General features: G+C 47.8%; 1 protein-coding gene across 1 annotated transcript in view; it reads right to left on the minus strand.

The window, feature by feature from the left end:
• Positions 1-26204, minus strand: part of LOC124556406 (glutamate receptor 3-like) — a 192290-nt gene that overhangs the window by 17709 nt on the left and 148377 nt on the right. Inside the window, exon 3 of the mRNA XM_047130366.1 lies at positions 1332-1543. Within this exon, the coding sequence (XP_046986322.1) occupies positions 1332-1543 (212 nt within the window). The remainder of the gene's footprint in view (positions 1-1331; positions 1544-26204) is intronic.

Consider the following 26204-nt stretch of genomic DNA (forward strand, 5'->3'; position numbering starts at 1 on the left):
CTTGTGTACTCAACGCCATCAGGAACAGTACCTGCGCATACGGAGTGCATCTTTTGAGCGTTTGGAGCCGTGAGAGGGGAGCGTGATGTCGTTATTTCACATTATGTAACGAAGTTGGTGGTTAGCACATTGAAGATTTGGTCTAAAGCAGCGCAGCCAAAAATTCGGTTACAATATTTGATACTACTCTTCTGTTTTGTCAATAACGGTTCTCCAAACCACAGTGTTCTGGTGTTTCATTTAGCTTATTGATTATGTAGAAAATACACAGAACTGTAGAAACTTCATTTCACACTTCCAGCTATAGATTCGTTATTGGAAAATGTTCCGGAATTCATCCTCTACAAACCGCTAGATATTTAAAACGTAATGCTGTAATTTTCTCCAGCTCAAATTTTAGAACATTTGCGAACGTCCTTCTAGTTTTCTTTCTCTCTCTAACAGTGAATGAGTGTTTGTGAATGGGAAGCGTAACGAACGTATTACAATATTTCCTTAGGCATTCGCAAGAAACTACCTAAAAACATTTAGTGTTTTTCTGAATTTCCTTGTGGTCGTTTATTGTAAACACGTCACTGCATTTCTGTCCTTGCGACTGGAAATATTTCACACTGTAAACTGTGGTCTCTATGGTTTAGTTCAAAAATGGCTCTGAGCACTATGCGACTTAACTTCTGAGGTCGTCAGTCACCTAGAACTTAGAACTAATTAAACCTAACTAACCTAAGGACACCTCACACATCCATGCCCGAGGCAGGATTCGAACCTGCGACCGTAGCGGTCGCCCGATTTCAGACTGTAGCGCCCAGAACCGCACGGCCAATCCGACCGGCTCTATGGTTTGGTTCAAATGGCTCTGAGCACTATGGGACTTAACTGCTGAAGTCATCAGTCCCCTAGAACTTAGAACTAATTACACCTAACTAACCTAAGGAAATCACACACATTCATGCCCGAGGCAGGATTCGAACCTGCGACCGTAGCGGTCGCTCGGTTCCAGACTGTAGCGCCTAGAACCGCTCGGCCACTCTGGCCGGCGTCTCTGTGGTTTGCTTGGCGTAACTGATAAGTGGTGTACTTTTTGTTTTCATTTTACGCAAAATATTTGATGACTGATCAAGTCGTCTTTTTGAGGCGCTGTGAATTTTCCTGTTATGTTTACTCGTTGCCCGCACTGCACATAAATATTGTGCGTAACATGGAAACAACGACTCTGAAGGTACATCATTACACTGTAAACTACCTCATTATGATATAAAATTCTTGTAAAATAAAAATAAGTGAGCCATTTTTCAAATGTAAAATGAGGACTTTTCATTTACTGAACCTACCTTGCCGAAGAAATATTTCTATAATGTGCGTTACATTGTCGAAGACTAGACGGATGCGAGACAGTGTGGGATGGCTCCACCATGTCATTAACGTCAGGACGATGGTGAAAATAGCGATGTCAGCAGTGACAGCCGCTCCGAGGTAACAAATGGTGCGCGAGTGACTCGTGCTCAAAGACTCCTGCGGTGGTGTTTTGATGTACACATTTATTCTGCAAAAATAAAATAAAAAATCAATACATTATACACTGCAGTTGCTACAGTAAAGCAGCTTATATGATATTTTCTTACTGTTCGCAATACATGTGTGTCAGTACAGGATGGGGCAAATAAAAGTGGCCCGGAAGAGCGGATACGATTGGACGTGAATGTATGCATACAACCACACCCTGTGGCACGATCACCACGTGTACGCCAGCCACGTGATCCACACCGGTTTACAACGTATTGCGGGCTGTGCCAATGTGACTGGAGCAGTGGAAAAGGGAAGATGGTACTCGCTGTGGAGAAGCGAGTGTTCGTTGTGGGAACTTACGTGACAAAAAGTCTTGGAAACGGTGTGTTCAGTTGTCTGATAAGAAATGTAATGGAGTCAAAGAGAGCCAGGCAACGCTTAGTCAGAAAATAGCACCAGAAAGGATTTGTTTTGAACAAGTCAAAAAACATTCCGAAACGTGTCCGCACACCAGAAAATGTGGCTGCAGTTTACCAGAAAATGCTTCAGAATTTGTAATGGGGCATCCTCCTTTAGCATTACTTTTCCTTAACAATAGTTATCGATATCAGTACTATTTTTAAAATATTGGACAGCTCAGTATTATCTCAGTTGCTTTTCTGAAAACTTTCATATAATTTCATACACAGTACGCTATATTTCAAGCTAAAATTTATGAAAAGGAATTTCTTTATAAAATATGTTGATCTTATAATCGATAAGTACTAGTTCTGAATGTACAGTCAAAATTATTTTTTTACAAAGATTTGAAATTACGAATTGTTTGCACACTTAAAATTTCTATTATTAATTACGCAATCCTGTACTGTTTACTACGTTTATTCCGGGATTCATTTATGAATTAACAGTAAAAATTAATAATGTAAAAAAACTAGTAGGAATTCATATATTAAGAAAAATTGTAAACGCTTTGGAATATTGTTAGTTACGGAGAGTCTGAGAGTAGTAAGCTTGCCTCTGATGTGATCGGACGTATTTTTGTATAATAGGTGCGAACAATATAATTCCGGCTTTGTTATTGTAGAAAACCAAAATACTGTATGATATACTAAAATGTGAGAGCATCAGTGGAAAATATATTTACGTAAAAATATTCTGCAGCAACAATCTTCCAGTTTATTTAGTTCAAACCAACCGTAAGGACCTGATGTTATATATTCAGCTTCAAGAATCAGACCCATAGATAAGAAGAACTGGAGCCATCTCAACATGACAAGCTAAGTAAACTTGAAAGTTTATTGTAATCTTCGTTCCTCTCAAATCTTCATAAAAAGTCTTTGCTTAGTAATTACTTGGACTGGACATTGTTTAATGTCGACAATAGATGGAAAGAGGAAGGAGGGGAAAGACGGGAAATTCTACCAGATCAACTTGACACCTGTCGCAAGAGACCGGCATATCACGTCGATCATGCGGTCGAATACTCCACCTGGACCTGCACTTCAGTCTATACCGAGTTTCCGTTGTTCATGCATTAAATCCAGCAGATGCTCCTCAGCGCCTCCAGTTTTTTGAGTGCCTGTTCACTGAGATAACACTGAATGGCTTGGACATGGATCTGTTCTTTATGTCTGATGAAGCCGGGTTTCACCTGAGTAGTTTTGTCAACACACAGAATCAAAGGTTCCGGCCAGCAGAGATTCTGCATAACTTGCGCGAAAAACCATTGCCTGATCCGGACGTTTGGGGTTTGGTGTGCAGTGCCTCCATGCCGCCTTATTTCTTCCATCTTCTTTCATCAGATTATGATTTGGGTGCCTCACACCGCCAACATTTTGAAACCATTTGTGGTAGCAGCAACGGAAGAGGAAGAGACCTACAGTCACTTCTAACAGGATGGAGCAACTGCCCATATAGCCGGCCGAACCTTGGAGCACATTTACAGAATCTTCACCTCTAACAGAGTTTTTAGCAGAGGTCAATCTGGACGAGGCCACCTGATCTGTCAGTGTGTGATTACTCTGTTTGGGGTGTCCTCAAGTTTAAGGAGTATCGCAACAACCCTCCTATTCCTTAAGAACTTCAGAAGTACATTTCAGATGAGCTCTACATCTACATGGATACTCTGCAAATCACATTTAAGTACCTGGCAGAGGGTTCATCGAACCACCTTTAATTGCAACAATTGCAACAATTCCAGCAGTCCAACCTCGATCCGCCTTCAGTAAATTGCTGACCAGGGCCCGAAAGTACCAAGAGATGAATGGCGCTCACTTTCAGCGTCTGCTATAGTCAGGTTAGTACTTGATTGCCTTTTCTCTGCTATGTTTCTTTGTACCCTCGAACTTTGTTCTCCCAGCCACTTTTGTTTGCCCCACCCTGTAATTGATGCGACAGTAGACAACGAGAAGGACATAATATACAATATATTTGGAACATGTTACGATATAATATCAAATTTATAATAAAACTGAGAGGAAAAAAACTAAAACTGGCTTTTTGTTAGTTGAAAGAGACAGTGTTTCATTCTACAATATATAAATGTGTACACTAAAGAGAGAGTGGCTTAAAATACTGCGTACCAGAGCTTAACATTTTATTTTTATATAGTTTTTTGTTGATCTTTCTATATTTAATGATAACCTTTTGTTGGGGTGACATGAAGAATAAATAAACACTTCATTATTATATCATTGATTTATGTTTGTTGTTGTGATCCATAATTTACGATCATACGGTTGAGTCATCTTCCCTTCATAATCAAGTCGTGGGAGAAGGATAGTCGGTACCTTTCTGTGTGAATTTCTGTAATTTTAGCGTCGTTTGTCATTATGTGAGACATTTGTTTGATAAAACAATACGTTTGTTGACTCAGTTTGGAACGTGAGTTCTTACAACGTCGACGTTCAACATCTTTCTTCTGACGTGTCTCACTGCACACTCTCACCCCGACCAAACAAAGCAGTTAGAAATCGTGCCGCTCTTCCTTTACTGCTAAACCAACTTGGTAGCAATTCCAGTTCGACGAGCAACACTCAAAATTTCCTTTGACATCGCTGCAGCAAATGGTCTCTGTCGAAAATCAATTACTCTTATTTAGGACCATTACATGTTATAAAATGTCCGCCTCCGTAGCTGAACGGTCAGCGCGGCTGACTGCTATGCTGAAGACCTCGTTTCGATTCCCCGTACTGCTAGGGATTTTTCCTTGGTGGGAGGAATGAAACGATGTGCACTCAGCCTCATGATGCCAATTGTGCAGCTGCTTTAATGAGAAAGATTTAATGAAAACTGACAACGGCTGGGAGAGCGGTGTGTTCACATCATGGCCCTTCATACCGCACACAACGACACCGTTGTCTGAGGATGACACGGTGGTCGGTCGGTACCGATGGACCCGCCAATGCCTGTGGACTGAGTTACAGATTCTGAATTAAAGTCCGCAGCCGCGATTTTCTGTCTGTATGTAAAGGATAATCTGAGGAACTACTGTAGGAATTTTGCTACGGTTTTCATTAATAGATATACAGATTCACGCGGAAGGAACATATAATAAGGATCTATGTATGTATGTGTCTATGTTCAACATATCCTCCTAAGCCACTGGACGGATTTCAAGTAATCCTAGTACACATATCCCTTGCAGGAGATAAGACGTCATAAACAGTGAGATGGGTGAAAACTGCCGCATCATGCACGACGTTTAAATTTATTATTTCTTTGCTACTAACTCTGTTCCAAACATATTTCGCAGACTGTATCGACATATACCGTTGAATGTACCTAAGGAAATGTATCATTGTACGACATATAGATCAATATATATGACGCCATAAACACTACGATGTGTGAAGAAATGTTTCATCATTCATGAAATTTTAATACATTTATTCTTTACGATTAAGACAGTCCTATAGTCAAGTCAGCTTAAGAAAAATCCTGACACCTGGCAGCACTTTTGACAGATGTCCACGGCTGTAGACGAAAACAAAAGTCGTCTATAGAGCTATGAAGAGACGTTGCCATACTTAAGTGCACAAAATTGTGCTGTAGACACGCGAAGCAGCTGCGCCCAGAGTACTGGAAGTATAGTTTATAATCAAGTTCTGAGTTAACTAGACATTACAGAGAATTAGTGTTTTTCGTATTATGTTCCTTAGTTTGAAATTGTACCTATACTTCTGTAGGTTATGCCTACCTGTAATTCTTTGTACGAGTTTATCAGAATTTCTAAGGTGTTTTCATGAATATAAGGTAATGAAATATTTTCGCTATTACATTACAAGCACAACTCGTTTTTTACTATAGTTTCTAACAGAAATTTGACAAAATGGATACCAGGGCATAGCCAGGTTTGTCAGCTAGTATAATTTATAAATATTTCGTGCAAACGGGCTGAACTATGATTCTGTATATCGATTTAGTCTTGAATTTTGAAAAGTTTCCTGCCCTGTGCTGCTTAAATCATTTAAGTTATATTGACATTTAGAGTTAATATTCAGTTAACTAACGTTGTTATCTGAATTTTAATCATAACTTCACACAGTTACCCATAAACAAATTGCCGCTTCGCCAGACAAGTCGTCCGGCCGTAGATACTTACAAGGAGAGGTCCCTAGCGGTGCGATCGACTTCTTGAAACCAAATATACTATGATGTAAGTTAATATCCCAGGTATCACACGCTGCAGCCATTCATCCTGGTGGGACCTTGTTTACGAATAACTGACGAAAACAAAATTTCGGAGTTTTGCGTGTTGCCCAGTAACGTTAGAAATGTCGTATTGCATGGTGCAGAGGGTAGGGCAATAGCTTTCAACGCATGAGTTTGTAGGTTAGAATCTCGTTGGGTACAGTAACTTTATTATTTTTAAATCTTTATCGATGACTTGGATCAATATTTTTATTCAGTTAATTGGTTTAAACGTAATTTTTTATTTCCATTCCCTTGTAACACAATTTCAATCATAATATGAACTTCTTCATTTACTCTCATTTTTTATTCCCATGATTCTTCTTCCGTTTGAAATCTTTTTTCATGTGTTTTAGTTAATTTCATTTATTAATTTCGATCTAATTTCTTTTGTTTTATCACCTTGCTTTTTCGGCAACGTTACTGTGTAGGTATTTAGGTTATGTTTTAAAGGTTTCTATGACTACTAGCGTGCAAAAAAAAAAAAAAAAAAAAAAAAAAAAAGAAATTCACATCTGGTGACGCAAAATACATTTTTCACACTAATCCATTAAATTTCGGGCATGCAGCCGCGCAAATAAAATTTGCTCTACTGATATTTCGGCCGCGTATCGTCCGGCCATCTTCAGAGCGAGTCACAAGACTGACAACAAGGTTTTTTATTTTTTCTTTATTGTTATTTTGAACACCTTGTACAAAGGTGGGCTGCTCTTCAGCCGCGAGTGATACAATATAAAACATAATGGAGGTACAGATGATACAATACAAATGGCGGGTAAAAAACTGTAGACACGGAAAACAATATACACTAAGCCGTTCACGCTGGACAAGAAAAAACACTAAAACCTGTTGACACGGCGCACAAAACACGGACGACTGCGACGGCACAGGTGAACAGTGGTGGCGTGACGGCGAAAGAACACTAAACAGAAACACGAAGGCACACACACGAGACACTGATGGCGACGATCTCCGGCTCGCGAATGTCCACTGAGCGAGTAGGAGTCCGGAGACCTGCCAAGAGTGGAGGAGGGTGGGAGAGGGAGAGGGGAGAGCAGAGATGCCAAGGGCAGGGGAGATAGGGGGTGAGGAAGGAAGGGAGGAAGGAGGAGGGGAAACCTTGGGGAAGAGGGGTGGAGGAAGGGGGGATATGGGGAAAGGAGAGAGAAGGGAGGAAGGGCGATTGAACGAAAAAACACAGGAAGTGGAAGGGGAGGATTAAAGTTGACAGAAGGTGTAGATGGAGGGGAGGAGGGCACCATCAGGGAGGGGGAGCTGGCGGAAGCCACCTTGGGAGAGGGTAAGGAGGGTGGAGAGATGGAGACCGGGTGGGACGTGGGAATACAGGTGTGGAAGTGGGTGGGGGTGGGAGAGGATGGGTGAGACAAGTGGGTGAGGAGGATAGAGTTTACGGGAGGTGTAGAGTATCTGTATCCATTCGAGGAAAAGGAGGAGGTGGGGAAACAGAATTAGGTCATACAGGATCCACGTGGGGGAGGGGAGACGGATGCGATATGCGAGGCGGAGAGCATGGCGTTCAAGGATCTGAAGGGATTTATAAAAGGTAGGGGGGCGGAGATCCAGGCCGGATCGGCGTAACGCAGGATAGGGCGGATGAGGCATTTATAGGTGTGGAGTATGGTGGAGGGGTCCAGACCCGACGTACGGCCAGAAAGGAGCTTGAGGAGATGGAGTCGGGAGCGTGCCTTGGCTTGGGTTGCCCAGAGATGGGAGGGTCCCGGAGAGGCGATGCTCAAGGGTGACGCCAAGGTACTTAAGGGTGGGGAGAGGGTGATAGGATGGCCATAGATGGTTGGATAGAAATCGAGGAGGCGGAAGGAAGGGGTTGTTTTGCTCACAATGATTGCCTAGGTTTTGGAGGCATTGACCTTGAGCAACCACTGGTTGCACCAAGTGGTGAACCGGTCAAGATGGGAATCCGTGTTATGGATGGTGACGTAGGAAGGACGGTGGGAGGGAAAGGAGCAGATCAGACGGACGTAGTTAATGGGAAGGGCGAAGGTTTGGAGCTTGAAGAGGAGACCGGAATGCCATAAGCAGTCATAGGCACGTTCGAGGTCCAGGGAGAGGTAGATTGCGGATTGACAGGAATTAAGCTGTTTGGAAAGGAGATAAGTGAGGTGAAGGAGAAGGTCATCGGAAGAGAAGGACGGCCGAAAGCCACACTAGGTAATGGGAAGGAGGCAGTGCTGGCGGAGATGCTGGTGGATGCGTCAGATGAGGATAGATTCCAGGACCTCGCTGAAGACCGAGGTAAGGCTGATGGGATGGTAGGAGGAGATGGCGGACGGCGGTTTACCAGGTTTAAGGAACATCAGGATACAGGAGGTTTTCCAGAGGTCACGGTAGTAGCTGGTGGACAGGACTACATTGTAGAGCCTGGCCAGGGTGGAGAGGAAAGAGACAAGAGCTTCACAAAGGTGGCAGTAGGTGACACGATCGTGATCAGGAGCGGTGTTGCGTTTTGTGCAGAGTGTAGCTATGAGATCCTGTGTAGTGATAGGGGCATTGAGTTCCGTGTGTGCAATGTTGTCCAAGTACTGGAAACCAGGTGCGAGGGGAGGGACAGAGGTGTCAGTTCGATCGCGGACATCTGGGAAGAGGGAGTAATCGAACTGGGGATCGTCGGGGATGGAAAAGACATCGCAGAGGTAGGAGGCAAAGTGATTTGCTTTACTGAGGGTGTCAAGGAAGGGGTGATCATCATGGAGAGGAGGATAGTAGGGGGAGGGTTTAGTTCCGGTAAGGCGATGGAAGGCTGACCAGAACTTGGACGAGTTTATAGGTAGGGTAGCATTCAAACGGGTGCATGTCTGTCGCCAGTCCTGGCGTTTCTTGGCCGCGAGCAAGTTTCGGATGTGTTGCTGGAGTTGCTGGTGGCATCGTAGTGTGTCCGGGTAACGCATGTGGAGGAAGGTACGGTAGAGACGGCGAGATCCACGGAGGAGGAGGATGGCCTGTGGGGGTAAGGTAGGACAGTGGGGGTGGATGGCGACAATAGAGACGTGGGCCCCCACTGCCTCAGACAAGGTCTGCTGGAGAAAGGAGGCAGCCTGGGTAACATCATCAGGGTGGTGGTAGGTGAAGGGGTGGCTATCGACCTGGGTGGAGAGGGTATCCCAGTAGGCATTCCAGTCGGCATGGGAATAATCATGGACGTACTTCGGGGGAGGGTCATTACGATGGTCGGGGCGGGGGCGACGACCGTCTGAAACAGTGAGGAGGACAAGGAGATGGTCGCTACCAATGAGCTCCAGAACATCCACCGTTATGCAGCCAAGGAGATTGTGGGGGAGAGGATGACATCGGGAGTGGAGTTGGATTTGGGACAGCTGTGCTGGGGAATGGCGACGAGGTCGCCTTGAAGAGAGGAGAGGAACCGATGCCACTGCCGTAACTGGATGGCGGAACGACTATGGATGTTGAGGTCGGCGGCGATCACATAGGAGGAGAAGGTACAGTCAATGTGGGAGAGGAAGTCGAAAGGAATAGGGGCGTTATGGCGGACATAGATGGTGGCGCAGATGACGGTAAGGCTGGGGAAGAAGAGACTAAGGATCAGGTGTTCAGTTGGGTCAGGAAGGAGAGGTTGGAGCCAAACTGGGATCTAGCGGTGGTGACCAATGGCAACTCCGCCACGTGCAATCAGGAGGGGATTATTGGAGCGGTGTAGGAGGTAGGGTGAAGTGTGGATGGTGTGGTGGGGTTGGAGGAAGGTTTCATTTAGGAGGAAGGCATCCACGTGGTGGGTGGCAAGGGTGTGCAGAAAGAGGTTCTTGTTGGCGGGCAGGGAGTGGATGTTGTTGAACAGGATACAGAGCTGTCGCGCCATGACAAGGATTTAGACGAGCGTGTCAAGACGGGAGAAGGTGAAATGGGCCTGGTTATGGGAGTAGGTGGCATACATTTTTAGGTGAAAGACGGAACGGGCGGCGAGGGATATCTGTTGGAGTGTGTGGGGGCGCTGAAAGGGGTGAACATTTTGGAGGACGATGGTAAGGAATCTGATGATGTCCTCAGTGGTAGGGTGGGCGAAGGGAATTGCCAGGAGGGGTGGGGGCGTCTAGAGGGCGGACAGGGACGGTGAGTTCAGGAGTGGTAGGAGGGGGTCGGGCCTTACATTTCTGGGAGTACGTAGGATGAGGGAGATTACAGGTGTTACAGGAGGGAGGGGACTGGAGGTTGGGGCACTGCTGTAAGAAGTGTTCTTGATTACAGTGTGGGCAGGTGGGGGCCTCGCGGCACTCAGATGTTGGGCGTGCGTTGTACCGCAAGCATCTCTGGAAGCGGAGGGATTGAGGAGGGGAATGGGATGGGTCAACTTTGTAACATTGGTTAAAGAGGAGGGCACCCTCCTTCAGGGGACGGTCTATGGAGGGGGCGTGTTCGGAAAAGATCCGCATAAGGCGGGTGGGGCTGGCGGAGTTGCGAATGCGGCGAACTGCACGCACCTCCAGATGGGGATGCGCCTTGAGCTCCGCCAACACCTCCTCCTCCGTGATCGTCGGACTAAGCCGAGTGATCATGGCAGTGAGGATTGGCGGGCGACATGGGGGTTGGGGATGGCGGGAGGGAGGCAGGGAAGGGGCGGGGGTGAGAGAGGCATGAGGGCCAAAGTGGGTGACAGAGATGCGGGAAAGGATATCTGTGTGAAGGGTAGGGCTGGTGGAGGAGATGAGGACTGAGTCATGGCGAGGAGTGAGGAGGGAGATGGGGGCACCAGGAAAATGCTGGCGAATGAAGAGGGTGAGGTTCCGGGCTTCAAGAAGGGAGAGATCAGGACGGGAGAGGAGGTAGGGGTAGGTGGAGGGGGAGGAAGAGGAGGAGGAGGGGGCAGGGACAGGTGGGGAGACATCCATGGCATCCTGGGCAGGGGAAGGGGGATGACGAGGAGCCTTTTCAGGTGCAGAGGAGGCAGGGGTGCCACTGGGGTGTTTGACGGCGGTGGAGGAGGTGTGGGGGATGGGAGCCACTGGAATGTGGTGTGGAGTGGCAGGTCCCGGTGCTGGAGTCGGCGCCAGAGATGGTGAGGGTGAAGGCGATGGCGACGGCGATGATGTAGACCGTGAAGAAGGCAAAGGTGAAAGTGGAGCGTGGGCCATGCCCCTCCGGGCCACCACCCTAGCGGGGGCCGTGGAAACGTAAGGAGCAGAGGGAGGGAGTGGAGGGAAGGGATCAGAGGAGGCGCAGGAGGGAGGAGCTGTGGATGGCGCGACAAAAAGAGAGGGAGATGGGAGAGTGAGGAGTGGGAGAATGGACTGAGGGGGAGGTGATTGGGCACACCATGTGATTGCGGTGGCGGCGGCGGAGGGAGATGTGTAGATGATGGTAGTGGTGGTGGTGGCTGTAATATTGGTGGTGGGTGTTGACATTGTGACAAGGAGAAAGACACAGGACAAAAGAACAGTGGCAAACAAGGGACAGGCAAGCGGACGAAAAATAGAAGGAGAAAGACGGAGAGCGACGAAAACAACTGGGGCCGAAGCCCCACTCTGCTGCTGCTGGCGAGGGCGACCCGGCTGGTTGGCCGGCGGGGACGCAGCTGCTGGCTGCTGCAGGCTGCTGCTGCTGGGACCGCTGTTGGCTGGGACCACTGCTGGCTGGGAACATTGCTGGCTGCTGGCAGGGCCGCTGCTGGCTGCTGGCTGCTGGCTGCTGGCTCGACCGCTGCTGGCTGCTGGCTGGACCGCTGCTGGCTGGGACCGCTGGTGGCTGGGACCGCTGGTGGCTGGGACAGCTGCTGGCTGGGACCGCTGCTGGCTGCTGGCAGGACCGCTGCTGGCTGCTGGCTGGACCGCTGCTGGCTGGACCGCTGCTGGCTGCTGGCTGCTGGCTGGCTGGCAGGCTGGCAGGCACCTGCAAATCCTATCGCTTCAATTAGTGAATGATGTCACAATCGAAGGGTGGCATTCTTTCGAATTACCGCCGGAGATGGACAACAAGGTGCCAAGCGCGGCCTTATATGCTCCACCGCGGCGGTACTGTGCATGCGGGTCACAGATGCTGGTCGGCGGCAGAGACACGCTTACACATGCGCCGCCTGTGGCGAAGGCGTACAGACATTCGATTCGCTTATCGATGTTTGATCGGCGGCGGTGACACGATGACGACTTCTCTGCAGTTTAATTACTCCAAGTGCCGGATTCCATGCTTTGTCCAAATTAAAACCATTATCTCTGTTTATTAAATTGTTGGCTAATCGAATTTCTATAGCTTCCTTGAATACAGATTCCCAGAAAGAAGAGGTGGATGTTAAAATCTTCACATCACTGTAATTCATGGAATGACCCGTATCAATACAATGTTCGGCTTGTCTGGTTGTAATAAGCGTGTGTATCTTCGGTGCTTCACACACCTCTCATGAACGGTGCGTGTTGTTTGACCTATGTATGACTGCTCACAATTTCCGCAAGGAATCTGGTACACACCTGTTTTACGAAGCAGTAAATCGTCCTTCACAGAGCCGAGTAAACCTGCAACCTTCGTGGGGGGCCGGAAGATCGCCTTAACACAGTGTTTCTCAAGAATACGGCCTATCTTTGAAGAAAGAGCACCCACATAGGGCAAAAACGCACTAGATCTGAAGAGATTACTGTCTTATTCCCCATCACATACCTGCTTTTTAGGTTTTGCATCGAATGCTCTACGAATTTGTTGCGGAGAATATCCATTCGATTTAAAAATGCTCTTGAGGTATGTTCGCTCTCCTTGCAAATTGTCTTTATGGAAAATACAGTGTGCCCGATGCACTAATGTCTTAAGGACACCCATGGTCTGTGAAGGGTGATGGCAGCTACTGGCATGAAGAGATAGATTTCTGTGCGTTGGTTTCCGATATACGGCATGTCCTAATGTGCCATCACTTTTACGGCGAACGACAACATCCAAAAAGGGGAGGCAGCCGTCTTTTTCTATTTCCGTAGTAAATTTAATGCTAGCATGGAATGGAATTCAAATGCTCAAAATCCGATGCAATTCATCCACACCATGGGGCCATACCACACATTTTTCACACCATTGCACAGTCAATAAAAATAGATCATTTCGTTTCTTTTAAGTCCCATAGTGCTCAGTGCCATTTGAACCATTTCTTTTCTTGTTTCTTAACTGATAGATCGGAATTTTCAGATAATTGGATATTACAATAGATTCACAAAAACTCAGATTCGAAGAAGAATGATATAAAGGAAAAATGGGAAAAATCATAGCGGTTAAAATTTTATAACGAAGGAATAAAAAAAATACATCTAAACCAATTAACTGAATAAAAATAATAAGTGAAGATTTAAAAATTAAAAAAAACTTAATGCATCCAACGAGATGCGAGCCTACAACCTCATGCATTGGAAGCTGTTACTCTGTCCTCTAACCACGCAATATGACGTTCTTAACATTACTGAGTAACAGCCAAAATTCCGAAAATCTGTTTTCGTCAATTATTCGTAAACGAGGCCCCTACACGGTGAATAACAGTAGTGGAAGAGAGTATGTTCTGCCCCACTCTCCATTGTTGTCAGGTGTATCCAATATCGTGGCGATGACGTCATCCAAGATGCCCATGACATCATCCAAGATGGCGGATTTTGGCGGGAAGGTAGGTCAATTAGGCAACCTCCACTAACCTAATCACGCCTTCCCTTCCCTCCCCCAGAAAACGGCGGGAAGTTCCAATTCCATTAGGACAATGCAACACACCTCTACTAACCTAAGAAAATGCTGGCAAAAAAGGTCGCTTGGGCTACTGCCTCGAAGCTAAGCTATCCGACCGGCACCCCTTCCTAGGGATTGGCAGGAAAAAGACCCAGCCTTCACTGGCTGCTGGCGAGAGGAAGGAGTGTATTTATTTTGGAACAATTTACTTAGGGATGGATTTTGAGAGAGAGTATATTTATTACACTGATACAAAACACACACTCTGACATGTTTGTGGTTACTCCCAACAGCCTACAGACCTGAAAACTACTCCTAAATAATGTGTAATGCTCTGCAGACGTACTTGGTAACTGTAAACAGCCAAAATAATGCATCGCACAGCCTATAGACCTGCAAACCACTCGTAAATAATAAATTACATTTATGCCCAGAGAGCCAAACAACTCGTAAATCGTCGAAATAATAATCCGTCTAAAAGACTCTGTGAACATGCTTGATAATTGTCAACTCTCGAAATCATGCATCAGTCTTCAGTTAAAGGATTTGAGGTACTACCGCCATCCAGTGTGTTCGCCATGAGGTCGAGAGTCCAACTGACCTAGTACACCGTACCATCACAAAAGGGCGCTGTCGTCCATTCCATGGCGTAATTCAAGATGGTGGCTATGATGTCAACTTATGAGACAAGCACCATTATCCAAGATGGCGGAATCTGGAAGGAAACAGTGTGTTCACCACGAGGTCTGGAACTAGTACACAATACTGTCACCAGAGCGCGCTGTCGTCCGTTCCGTGACATAACCCAAGATTACTGTCTGGAGGGGAAAATGTCTCAGCCTGCACTGGGCCGCTGGAGAGAGGAAGCACTGTACTTTATTTATTTTGGGATCATTTATTTACTGATATACAGATAGTATATTTATCACACTGATAAAAACACATGCTCTGACGTGTTCGTGGTCATGACCCACATCCCACAGACCTGTAAACTACTCCTAAATAGCGCTCTGCAGACATGCAAACAACTTCCAAGTTACCGAAATAATTTCAGCACACAGCACAGAGACATGAAAACTACTCCTAAATAATGCAGTACATTGATATGCAGACACGAAATCAAGTTGTAAACTGTCCAAATAATAGCCTACAGGCCGGTCGCGGTGGCTGAGCGGTTCTAGGGGCTTCAGTCCGGAACTCCGCGACTGCTACGGTCGCAGGTTCGAATCCTACCTCGGGCATGGATGTGGTGATGTCCTTAGGTTATTTAGGTTTAAGTAGTTCTAAGTTTTAGGGGACTGATGACCTCAGAAGTTAAATCCCATACTGCTCAGAGCCATTTAAACCATTTTTGAACAGCCTACAGACCAGCTCGCAAAATAATGCAACACACACACAAACAACGTGCACAGCACAGGACCGCTCACCACCCCCCTATCCACTGGATCGCAGAGGAGGCTACTGTACACAGCGTATGTGTGTCCACCGCTGCTAGTGTGATCCTTCTCTCTGCCTGTAGTCCAGTGAAGACCTGATTGCCGAGCGACTCACCCTCGCAGACACTGCAAAAATCGGTTCCAGAATGGCACAGGCTGCTTGCTCCCTAGCGATTCTAACGGGGCAAGCGTGATGTGTGGCTGACACATCGCTCCGCGTAGCTACATATCATCGCTGGCGCATCTAGCCACTTTCTCAATGTTATACTGAAGCCACATGGCTATCTACATATCGTCAAATACTGAAAAACTCTTACTCATTTACACTGCTCGCCCACTGAGTGCAGGAGTTTGAGTATTATAGCGCAAAAACGATCTGCAACCCAGCATAATATCACCGCTAACCGTGTCGATGTAGTAAACACGGAATTCATATCCTGCACCATACAAAATCAGCCCTTTTACATCGTTAGTACATATACCGCAAAGACAGACAGCACTGTATACACTCCTTGCAGCACTAGATATTTCCCCACGATGTCGGCGGCCATCCATCTTTGACGGGTGACCAGAGCACCGTCAGCCAACCGAAGTCACTCTCACAACTTTTCTACAAACTCGGGCTCGATCCCCCTCGCCAAAAACGCGTTACTGTTTGTGGTTAGAACCTGCTTCCTTGCTTGCTTTTCCACACCCACCTCCAGACTCTGGAATTACAAGAACACACGTATTTTCTCATGGTTTGCCATAATATTATAACATTTTCGTGGCACTACCCGATATCAAGCAGACAGCAGTATCCTACGGATCGCTCCCATAACATAATTCCGAAGATATAGATTGGAAATTATTTCTCTGCAAACCTAAAGGTCTCCACAGACGGAATAAGTTTCTACACTACTGGCCATTAAAATTGCGACACAAAGAAGATGTGCAGATGATAAACAGGTATTCATTGGACAAATACTAGAACTGATATATGATTACATTTTCACGCAATTTGGGTGCATAGATCCTGAGAAATCAGTACCCAGAACAACCACCTCTCGCCGTAATAACGACCTTGATACGCCTGGACATTGAGTCAAACAGAGCTTGGATGGCGTGTACAGGTACAGCTGCCCACGCAGTTTCAACACAATATCACAGTTCATCAAGAGTAGTGACTGGCGTATTGTGACGAGCCAGTTGCTCGGCCACCAATAACCAGACGTTTTCAGTTGGTGTGAGAGCTGGAGAATGTGTTGGCCAGGGCAGCAGTCGAACATTTTCTGTATCCAAAAAGGCCCGTACAGGACCTGCAACATGCGGTCGTGCTTTATCCTGCTGAAATGTAGGGTTTCGCAGGGATCGAATGGAGGGTAGAGCCACGGGTCGTAACACATCTGAAATGTAACGTCCACCGTTCAAAGTGCCGTCAATGCGAACAAGAGGTGACCGAGACGTGTAACCAATGGAACCCCATACCATCACACCGGGTGATACGCCAGTATGGCGATGACAAATACACGCTTCCAATGTGCGTTAACCGCGATGTCGCCATACACGGATGCGACCATTATGATGCTATAAACAGAAGCTGGATTCATCCGAAAAAATGATGTTTTGCCATTCGAGCACCCAGGTTCGTCGTTGAGTACACCATCTGTGATGCAGCGTCAAGGGTAACCGCAGCCACGGTCTCCGAGCTGATAGTCCATGCTGCTGCAAAAGTTGTCGAACTGTTCGTGCAGATGGATTTTGTCCTGCAAACGTCCCCAACTGTTGACTCAGGGATCGAGACGTGGCGGCACGATCCGTTACAGCCATGCGGATAAGATGCCTGTCATCTCGACTGCTACTGATACGAGGAAGTTGGGATCCAGCACGGCGTTCCGTATCACCTTCCTGAACCCACCGATTCTATATTCTGCTAACAGTCATTGGATCTCGACCATCTCGAGCAGCAAGACGATAAAACACAATCGCGATAGGCTACAATCCGACCTGTATCAAAGTCGGAAACGTGATGGTACGCATTTCTCCTCCTTACGCGAGGCATCACAACAACGTTTCACCAGACAACGGCGGTCAACTGCTGTTTGTTTATGAGAAATCAGTTGGAAACTTTCCTCATGTCAGCACGTTGTAGGTGTCGCCACCGGCGCCAACCTTGTGTGAATGCTCTGAAAAGACAAATATTTGCATATCACAGCATCTTCTTCCTGTCGGTTAAATTTCGCGTCTGTAGCACGTCATCTTCGTGGTGTAGCAATTTCAGTGGCCAGTAGTGTAGTTACTCAGTGGTGTAGAGTATGCTCCACCTCGCAAAATTTTGAGGTTTTCAGAGAAATAATTTCCAGTCTATATCTTCGGAATTATGTTGCGTGAGCGATCCGTAGGATACTGCTGTCTGCTTGATATCGGGTAGTACCGCGAAAATGGTATAATATTTTGGCAAACCGTGAGAAAATGCGTATGTTCTTGTAAACCCAGAGACTGGAGGTGGGTGTAGAAAAGCAAGCAAGGAAGCAGGTTCGGACCACAAACAGTAATGCGTTTTTGGCGAGGGGAACGAGCCCAAATTTGTAGAACAGTTGTGAGAGTGACATGGGGCCGCTGAGGGCGCTCTGGTCACCCATCATTGGTGGATGACCGCCCACCTCGCAGGGAAATATCCAGTGCTGCAAGGAGAGTATATAGTGCTGTCTGTCTTTGCGGTATATGTACTAATGATGTAAAAGGGCTGATTTTGTATGGTGCAGGATACGAATTGTATGTTTACTACATCGATATGGTATGCTGTGACATTTTGCTGGGTTGGAGATCGTTTTTGCGTTATAATATTCACAGTCATGCCCTCAGTGGGAGAGCAGTGTAATTGAGGAAGAGTTTTTTCAATATTTGACGATATGTAGAGGCATTTTGCAAGGTTTAACTGTCGGTGGAAAATAGTTTTTTTCCCCACTGAAATCATCGTCTGCAGAAAGAAAAAAAGGGCGTATGGTGCTTCCACACAGACGGCATCAGTAATTCGGCTGGTATTTTCGATAAGAGCCAATCATAATGTGCAATTCGTTCACAAGACATCGTTTGTGCTGGGATATAGGAGTCTCTACATAGTTGTGAGAACGTTTGTATTTGTTGAAAGCCGGAAGGGTAAGGCGTGATTGTCTGGGTGCCATGCTAGGATCGTGAGGAAGAACGCATTCGAATTTATTCTGCGCTATTTTCGTAAACAGGTCCTGTTAGGGCAAAAATTTCCGTGCATACAAGCTGAGACACCACGAAAACTCCTACAAAAGTGCATGTTAAGTGTTTCTGGGTCCCTATACAATTTCCAAGTGTTCCATACCGGCAACATCAGTAATTCGGTGGGTAAATTCGATTAGAGCCAATCGACTTGGTTCTTATGCTAGATAGTCATGTGGCTTCAGTATAACATCGAGAACGTTGCTAGATGCACTTGCGATGGTATGTAGCTATCCGCAGTGATGTGTCAGTCACACGTCACGCATGCCCTGTTAGAATCGCAGGAGAGAAAGGAGCCTGTGCTACTCTGGAACGGATTTCTGCAGTGTCTGCGAGGGTGAGTCACTCTGCAATTAGGTCTTGACTGGACCACAGGTAGAGAGAGGGATCACACCAGCGGCAGTGAACACATGCACGCGTGGTCCATCGGATGACTTGGCACTTATTTACATAGACATGTCATGTCAGTGTAACACTCGAAGGACTTTAACTGTAGAGGTGAGTTTGACAAGCCGTCGGCAGTGGCATGAGAGTGATGGCTCACGTGGGCTTGATTCCGACAGTAGCACACGGTGGAGTCAATGTGCGCGCACACATTGAGTGTCTGCACTCTGCAAATATGTCTTCACCTCCGTCCAGTTGCATCAGAAATTGTGCCTAGTTGATTATGTATTTCGAGAGGAATTGTCAAGTGTGAAAGGTATGCTGCCACCTCATGCTTGAGGGACATGAATGGGCACCTGTGCTTCACTTCGCGGAAGTGCTGGTGCATCCCAAGTTCTGGGAGTGTTTGTGGTAGCCTCCCGTGTGGCCCAGTGGATAGGGGGCTCTGGGCGGTGCCTGTGCTATGCATGTTGTTTGTGTGTCTGTTTCATTATTTTTAGAGTAGGTCTGTAGACTGTGGTATGCATTATTTGGACAGTTTACAAGTTGATTTCGTGTCTGCACATCAGTGTACTGCATTATTTAGGAGGAGTTTGCATGCCGGTGTGCTGTGATCCGAAACCATTACGGTAATTTAGGAGTTGTTTGCGTGTCTGCAGATGGTTATTTGGTAGTAGTTTTCTGGTCTGTGGGCTGTGTGGCATGACCCCATGCATGTCAGAATGTGTGTTTTGTATCAGTGTGATAAATATACTATCTCAAATCCATCCATGAATAAATTATTCCAAAATAAATATAGTACACTCCTTCCTCTCTTGGCCAGCCCAGCACAGGCTGAGTCATTTTCCTCTCCAGGCAGACATCTTGGATTATGTCATGGAACGGAAGACAGCATCCTCTGGTGACAGCACTGTGTATTAGGTTCAGACCTCATGGTGAACACACTGTTTCCCGCCAAAATCCGCTATTGTCCATAATTGACTTGTGTCATCAGCTGACATCATGGCCGCCATTTAGGATTACACCACGGAATGGACGACAGCGCCCTCTGGTGATGGTCCTGTGTACTAGGTCAGTTGGACTCTCGACCTCATGGTGAACACACTGGATGGCGGTAGTACCTCAAATAGTTTAAATACAGAATAGTGCATGATTTCTCGCAGTCGAGCAGCCGACCCGAGCGGACCGCTGCTCTCTGCACCTGGCGTAGCTGCCCGCTGATAGCTCCTCGGAGTGGTCTCTAACAAGCTGCAACTGGCGTAGCTGCCAGTGACGCTCTACTGAGCGGCACGAACCCGCGCAAGCCGCTTAACGCTTTCGGGCGCTAAGTTGCAAGAGCTTCGGCTCAACTTCCTGCAACTTCGGTTGCAAATCTCCCCAGCGGGACTCTCCCGTTCTTTGGTAGGGTAATCTCAGTGTCAGGGGCCCGTTCACGTCGGATAACCCCGCGCACTGTAGGCCGCTCTCTTCAACCCGCGCTCTCTTGCGCCGCGCATTGCACTCCGCGCAGATAGGTCGTAGGGACACCCCTCTTCTGTAGGAACACGATACACAGCGCTTTCGCTAAAAAGCAAATATTGTCGCGTCTTGAAAAAGAGCAAAACTGTCGTGCATCCATCCTTCCCTATCCAAATAAATAAATACTCCCGAAACAGCAAAGATGTCCGATCTTTCCTGTGCTTCCCCACCACTCACCCGCAGCAAAGCTGCAGCACAAGAGGCGGTAATGCCGGCTACTCCCGCCATCATTTCCGTCCCACTGTCCACCTTCCAAGAGCAGGTTGCCTTGAAGGATAAACAGATCGCGGAACAGCTGGAGCTGATCGCAGAGCTGATGGGCAGCGAAAACACACAAACAGAAACACCCACACCACACACACAGACACCTGCTGAACAACAGAAGGACATGCCCCCTATCTCACCTCTGGCGGCCCAGGCACCGATGGAACCGGATTCAGAGCCGACAGAGGACACAACAAACACAGATGAAGACGGGCCGTGGCAGCAGGTCGGCCCAAGGCGCAAACAGCAGCCAAATACGCAAACAAGTGAGCCCACAAACTCACGAGGCAACGGCCGAGCGCTGCTGCCAACACCATCTACACCACGTACAAACAACAATAACAACACAGGGACCAACACAAACAACCCTGCGACTGCAGCAACCACAAATATACAAGCAGCTACGCAGAACACAAACAACACCGCGACTGGCTTCCCACCGGTCATCATCCACAACTACGGAGACCTAAGTCTCCTAAACAAGGAATTTAACAATCAGCACAGCCCCACAACATACTACTCCAAGCTCACCGGGGAACACGCCGCACTGTACGTAGCGAACAAAGCAGACTACACGAATCTACTGGACTTTCTCAAAAAAAGGAAGGTAGAACACTTCACGTACAGGACAGTCCTGGAAAAAACTCAGCAGTACGTGATAAAGGGGATAGACTCACGAACCCCGACCGACACAGTACACAATGAACTCTCTGCTCTCGGGTGGGAGTGCATTCGGGTAAACCGAATGTCAGAGTTCGGCACAGCGAGACCGTCTCACAACTACATGGCGGAGTTGGCCGACACGGCCAAATCCCGCGACCTGCTGAAGCTGAAGCTATTTCTTCACATGGTCGTAAATGTAGAAATTTACAACACGCCGCGCACCCCCCAACAATGCCACAACTGCCAGCGCTATGCGCACGCGGGTATCAGATGCGGTCTCGCACCCCGCTGCCGCATTTGCGCTAGCGGTCACACAACCCAACGCTGAAAACTCCCCCATACAGCACCTCGCAAGTGCGCCAACTGTGGTGCTGCCCATCCGGCAAACTACAGAGGGTGCATTGCTTACAAAGCAGCTCTGAGGCGCAAAATCGCGAAACATGCGGAACCTACCGCCATCACAGTTCCAAAACCGCCCCCGCGCCCAGTAAGAAGTGGAATATCCTTCGCTGGAGTGGTCGCTGGCAGCCCCAGCAGCGCGGGACGGTCAGAGGAGCCCCAGAGCTCAAAACACGCTCAGCAAACACCCCCAGCAACAGACACACAACAGACAAGCACAACGCCTGACACCACACCCACACCGGGCACACCACACGAAACAAGCAACAACAACACCCCACCCCCTGAGATCGCGAACTACAGCCCACCACAGGCTACAGAAAACGCACCTACACAGGGACAACCACAGCGCCAGAGGAGGAGGAGAAGGAGAAACAGCCTAAGCACGAGGAACACGACCACACCACAACAACCACACGGGCAACAGAACACCAACACCCACGAGCACATCCCGGACACCAACTCAACAACTCACATTACACACCCACTCACCACAGAGAATACACAGGCGCCCACAACTGCCACACGAACAGCCGACACTCAGGCCAGCCCTCACCAGACGCCAACACTGGAACAAGCGGCCGCTAACACGACCAATAACTCGCAGGCCGACATGACCAACATTACTACAACATTCCAGAGAATAATGGAAACATTATTCCCCGGACGCACGACCACCGAAATAGTCTCGAAGATTATGGGGTGTGTCTCACAACTCTTCATGCAGTTCATGTCGGGTACGCTCAACTGGACTAGCTTCCAAGCCACTATCACACCGCTTTTCACACTACTACATGGATAATACACCACACCAGCCCCGAAACGCAGACTTAAACACAATCACACAGATCCTGTTTTGGAATGCTAACGGGATCGCAAGCAAAAAAGCCGAGATGGCCGCGTTCATGGAGCGAAAGGGTATCCGAATCGCTCTTGTGAACGAAACACTGCTTACGCCTCGCAAACAACTAAACTTCCCAGGTTATTGCGTCTATCGTACCGACCGAGCGGATGGCAGGAGGGGAGGCGGCACGGCAATCATCATACACAGAGACATAGACCACACGAACATCGAGCTCCCAGCACTTGAAAGACTAGAGGCTACGGCCGTCAGGGTCAAGTTCAACGGAGCCAACACCACACTGGTATCGCTATACAATCCTCCTAATCACATAGTAACACGCGATATCATCACAGTACTCAACATAGCACCGCGGGTAATAGCCGCTGGAGACCTCAACGCAAAACACCCTGATTGGAACTCACGAATACGAACCTCCAACGGCAAGAAACTGTACGAACACGCGCTAGGCCGAAACTACATTGTACTTGGACCGGACGTTCCCACGTTCGTGCCTACACAGGCCCGGCATAGGCCAGACGTGTTAGACATAGCCCTCATAAAGGGCATTACATGTACACTCAACCTAACGGTTGAAAACGATCTGGATTCAGACCACATGCCTGTAATACTGCACATGGAAGAGACACTGCAGGACATCGAACCACGCAGGATGCTCAACTACAAGCGTGCGAATTGGACACTGTTCAAGGAAACGCTTGATAGTCGCATTCCTGACACACACGAAATTAACAACACACAGCAAATTGATGAGGCTGTGGAGGCTCTCACAACTGCCGTCCAAGACGCAATGACTGACGCCATTCCATTTACAACACCAAGACAACACTCGACGGCCCTGCCCCAGGAAATCCTGGGCCTTATCTCAATAAGGAACCGCCTCAGGAGATACTGGCAGCGTACCAGGCGCCCGTTCTATAAACTGCACGTCAACAGACTCCAGGGCATAATACGGAATAAAATTCAAACATTCAGAAACGAACAATGGGGACAGAAACTCGCTGGGCTGGATACCACACGTCCTGGCGTGTGGCAGCTGGCCAGACACTTCACCAGGGAGAAACATTACATTCCCACGTTACAAGGACCAGACGGCCCAGCCTACTCCGCGACGGAGAAGGCAGAGCTTATGGCCACAACACTTGCATCGTCTTTCATGCCGAATCTGGTTCCTTCAGACCCAGCATTCACACTTGAAACGTACCAGGAGGTTACACGACTTGTAGCCCAGCCCTCGCGCAACGAAATAAGACGTGCTAGCACAAATGAAGTCACATGGGCTATCAAGCACACCAACGCTAGAAAAGCCCCTGGGCCTGATGGCATTCAAAACCGTGTCCTCCAGGAGTTCACGGATAAAGCCGTAGAATACCTCACACACCTAACGAATGCCATCCTGACACACCAACACTTCCCTGACTTTTGGAAGGCGGCCAAGGTCCTGATGTTCAGGAAGCCAGGGAAAGACCACTCCCTCCCACAAAATTACCGACCTATCAGTCTGCTGTGCTCGCTCAGCAAGATTGTTGAGAAGGTAATACTAAAACGTATCACTAGGCATTGCATCGCCAACGACACCCTAAGACCGGAGCAATTCGGCTTTAGGAATCACCACTCGACAACACAACAACTCCTCCGCGTAGTCGAACATATAACACACGGCTACAACATGAACAAAGCCACAGGGGCCGTGTTCCTAGACGTCGAAAAGGCTTTCGATCGTCTCTGGCACAACGCACTCATACGCAAACTAAGCGAAGCTGGCTTCCCGGACGGACTTGTGCGTCTCATACACTCATATCTCACGAACAGATGTTTCAACACTAACGTGCAGGATAAACAATCAACACAACACGGTATCCAAGCTGGAGTACCCCAAGGAAGCATCCTAGGGCCCATCTTGTTTAACCTGTACATTAATGACTTCCCAGCGACACGAAACACGACGTTAGCCGTCTACGCGGATGACACAGCCATCCTCGCGCAAGACTGGAAACCGTCGAACATCAACTCACGAATACAGACAGCACTCAGAACAGCTGAGCCTTGGCTGGAGCGATGGCGTATTAAAGTAAACGTCGACAAGTGCGAAGCAGTTCTGTTCACACGCAGACCGAAACTACTGCGCAAACACCAACACTGTAGACCGATAACACTACATACACGCCCAATACGTTTCCGAGAGAAAGTCAGATACCTTGGTGTCTGGCTGGACCGGAAACTTACATGGGGGGACCACATCGAATACGTTGCCAACAGAGCGCACGCGAGGCTCAAACAGCTCTACCCAATGCTCAACAGGGCAAGCACACTGAATAGGAGGGTGTCGAGGTCCTTATACATGACACTGATTAGACCTCTGATGACGTACGCAGCTCCCGTCTGGGGATATGCAGCTCCCACACGACTGCGCCGCCTGCAGATCATACAGAACAAGGTGCTACGAATCATCAGCAATGCTCCACGCTACACACGCACCGTGGATTTTCACCATGAATACCGCCTTGATACCCTCAAGGAAGTATTCAAGAAACACGCCACACGACTATACAGGAACTCGAGACACTCGAACAATCCTTTCATCCTCACTCTGGGAAACTACGATCACAACCACAGGTGGAAACACAAGCGGCCAAAGACACTGCTAGCTAGGGCATAACCACCTATGGTAAACTAACATACGCAAACAGCGACAAACGCCGGTAAGCCCCTGCATATGAGCAACACTGACTGGCAACTACCAGCTGCTATTAGAGCCAACCAACAGGCCACAGCAGGGACACCGACGAGGTCGCCCACAGACGCACGAACAATCTGCCAACACTCCCTCACACTGTGTCTCCGGTATATGACCTATCGGACACAAGACCGAAAACAAACCTAACTGTTGCAGGTTCCAGGACGCTGAACGAGGACTCTGTACCAGCACCCAGCGCCAGCCGCCGAGCAGCACAAACGCACAACGTCAAGGTATCGACATGCATGATACCCACTACTAACAAAGCCTATCCTTACACAACCTATCGCAGGCAGCAAGACAACCGCTACTGCTCTTGCCGCCCGACCTAACTTTCGCAGAGGTTTTTTTTCCCTTGGCTCTTGCTTTGGCACTTTTTTTCCTCTGCCCTTCAAACCGCTACCCTTCGTCAGATTTCGACCAATCCATCTCCAGATGAGCGCGTATTAATGGTTAATCCTAACCAGACGTACACAGACATCGCAGTACCCACATCCTGCGACACCTCACTTTAGTGAATACTAACCCTTATGCAGAGATGGCAGTAGACCTTTTGTGTTGGCCATCATGCCGGTGTGGGCGTGGAGGGGCTCCACCTCTTTTTTAAAAAGATTTCGAGAGTTGACAGTTAGCAAGCATTTTTTGCAGAGTCATTTAGATGGATTATTACTTCGATGATTTACGAGTTGTTTGGTGCTCTGGTCATAAATGTATTTCATTATTTACGAATGGTTTTCACGTCTGTAGGCTGTGCAATGCATTATTTTGGTTATTTGCAATTAGCAAGCGCGTCTGCAGAGCATTATACATGGGTTATTTTGGAGTAGTTAGCAGGTCTGTA

This window comes from Schistocerca americana, chromosome X, assembly GCF_021461395.2.
Source record: "Schistocerca americana isolate TAMUIC-IGC-003095 chromosome X, iqSchAmer2.1, whole genome shotgun sequence".
Classification (NCBI taxonomy): Eukaryota; Metazoa; Arthropoda; class Insecta; order Orthoptera; family Acrididae; genus Schistocerca; species Schistocerca americana.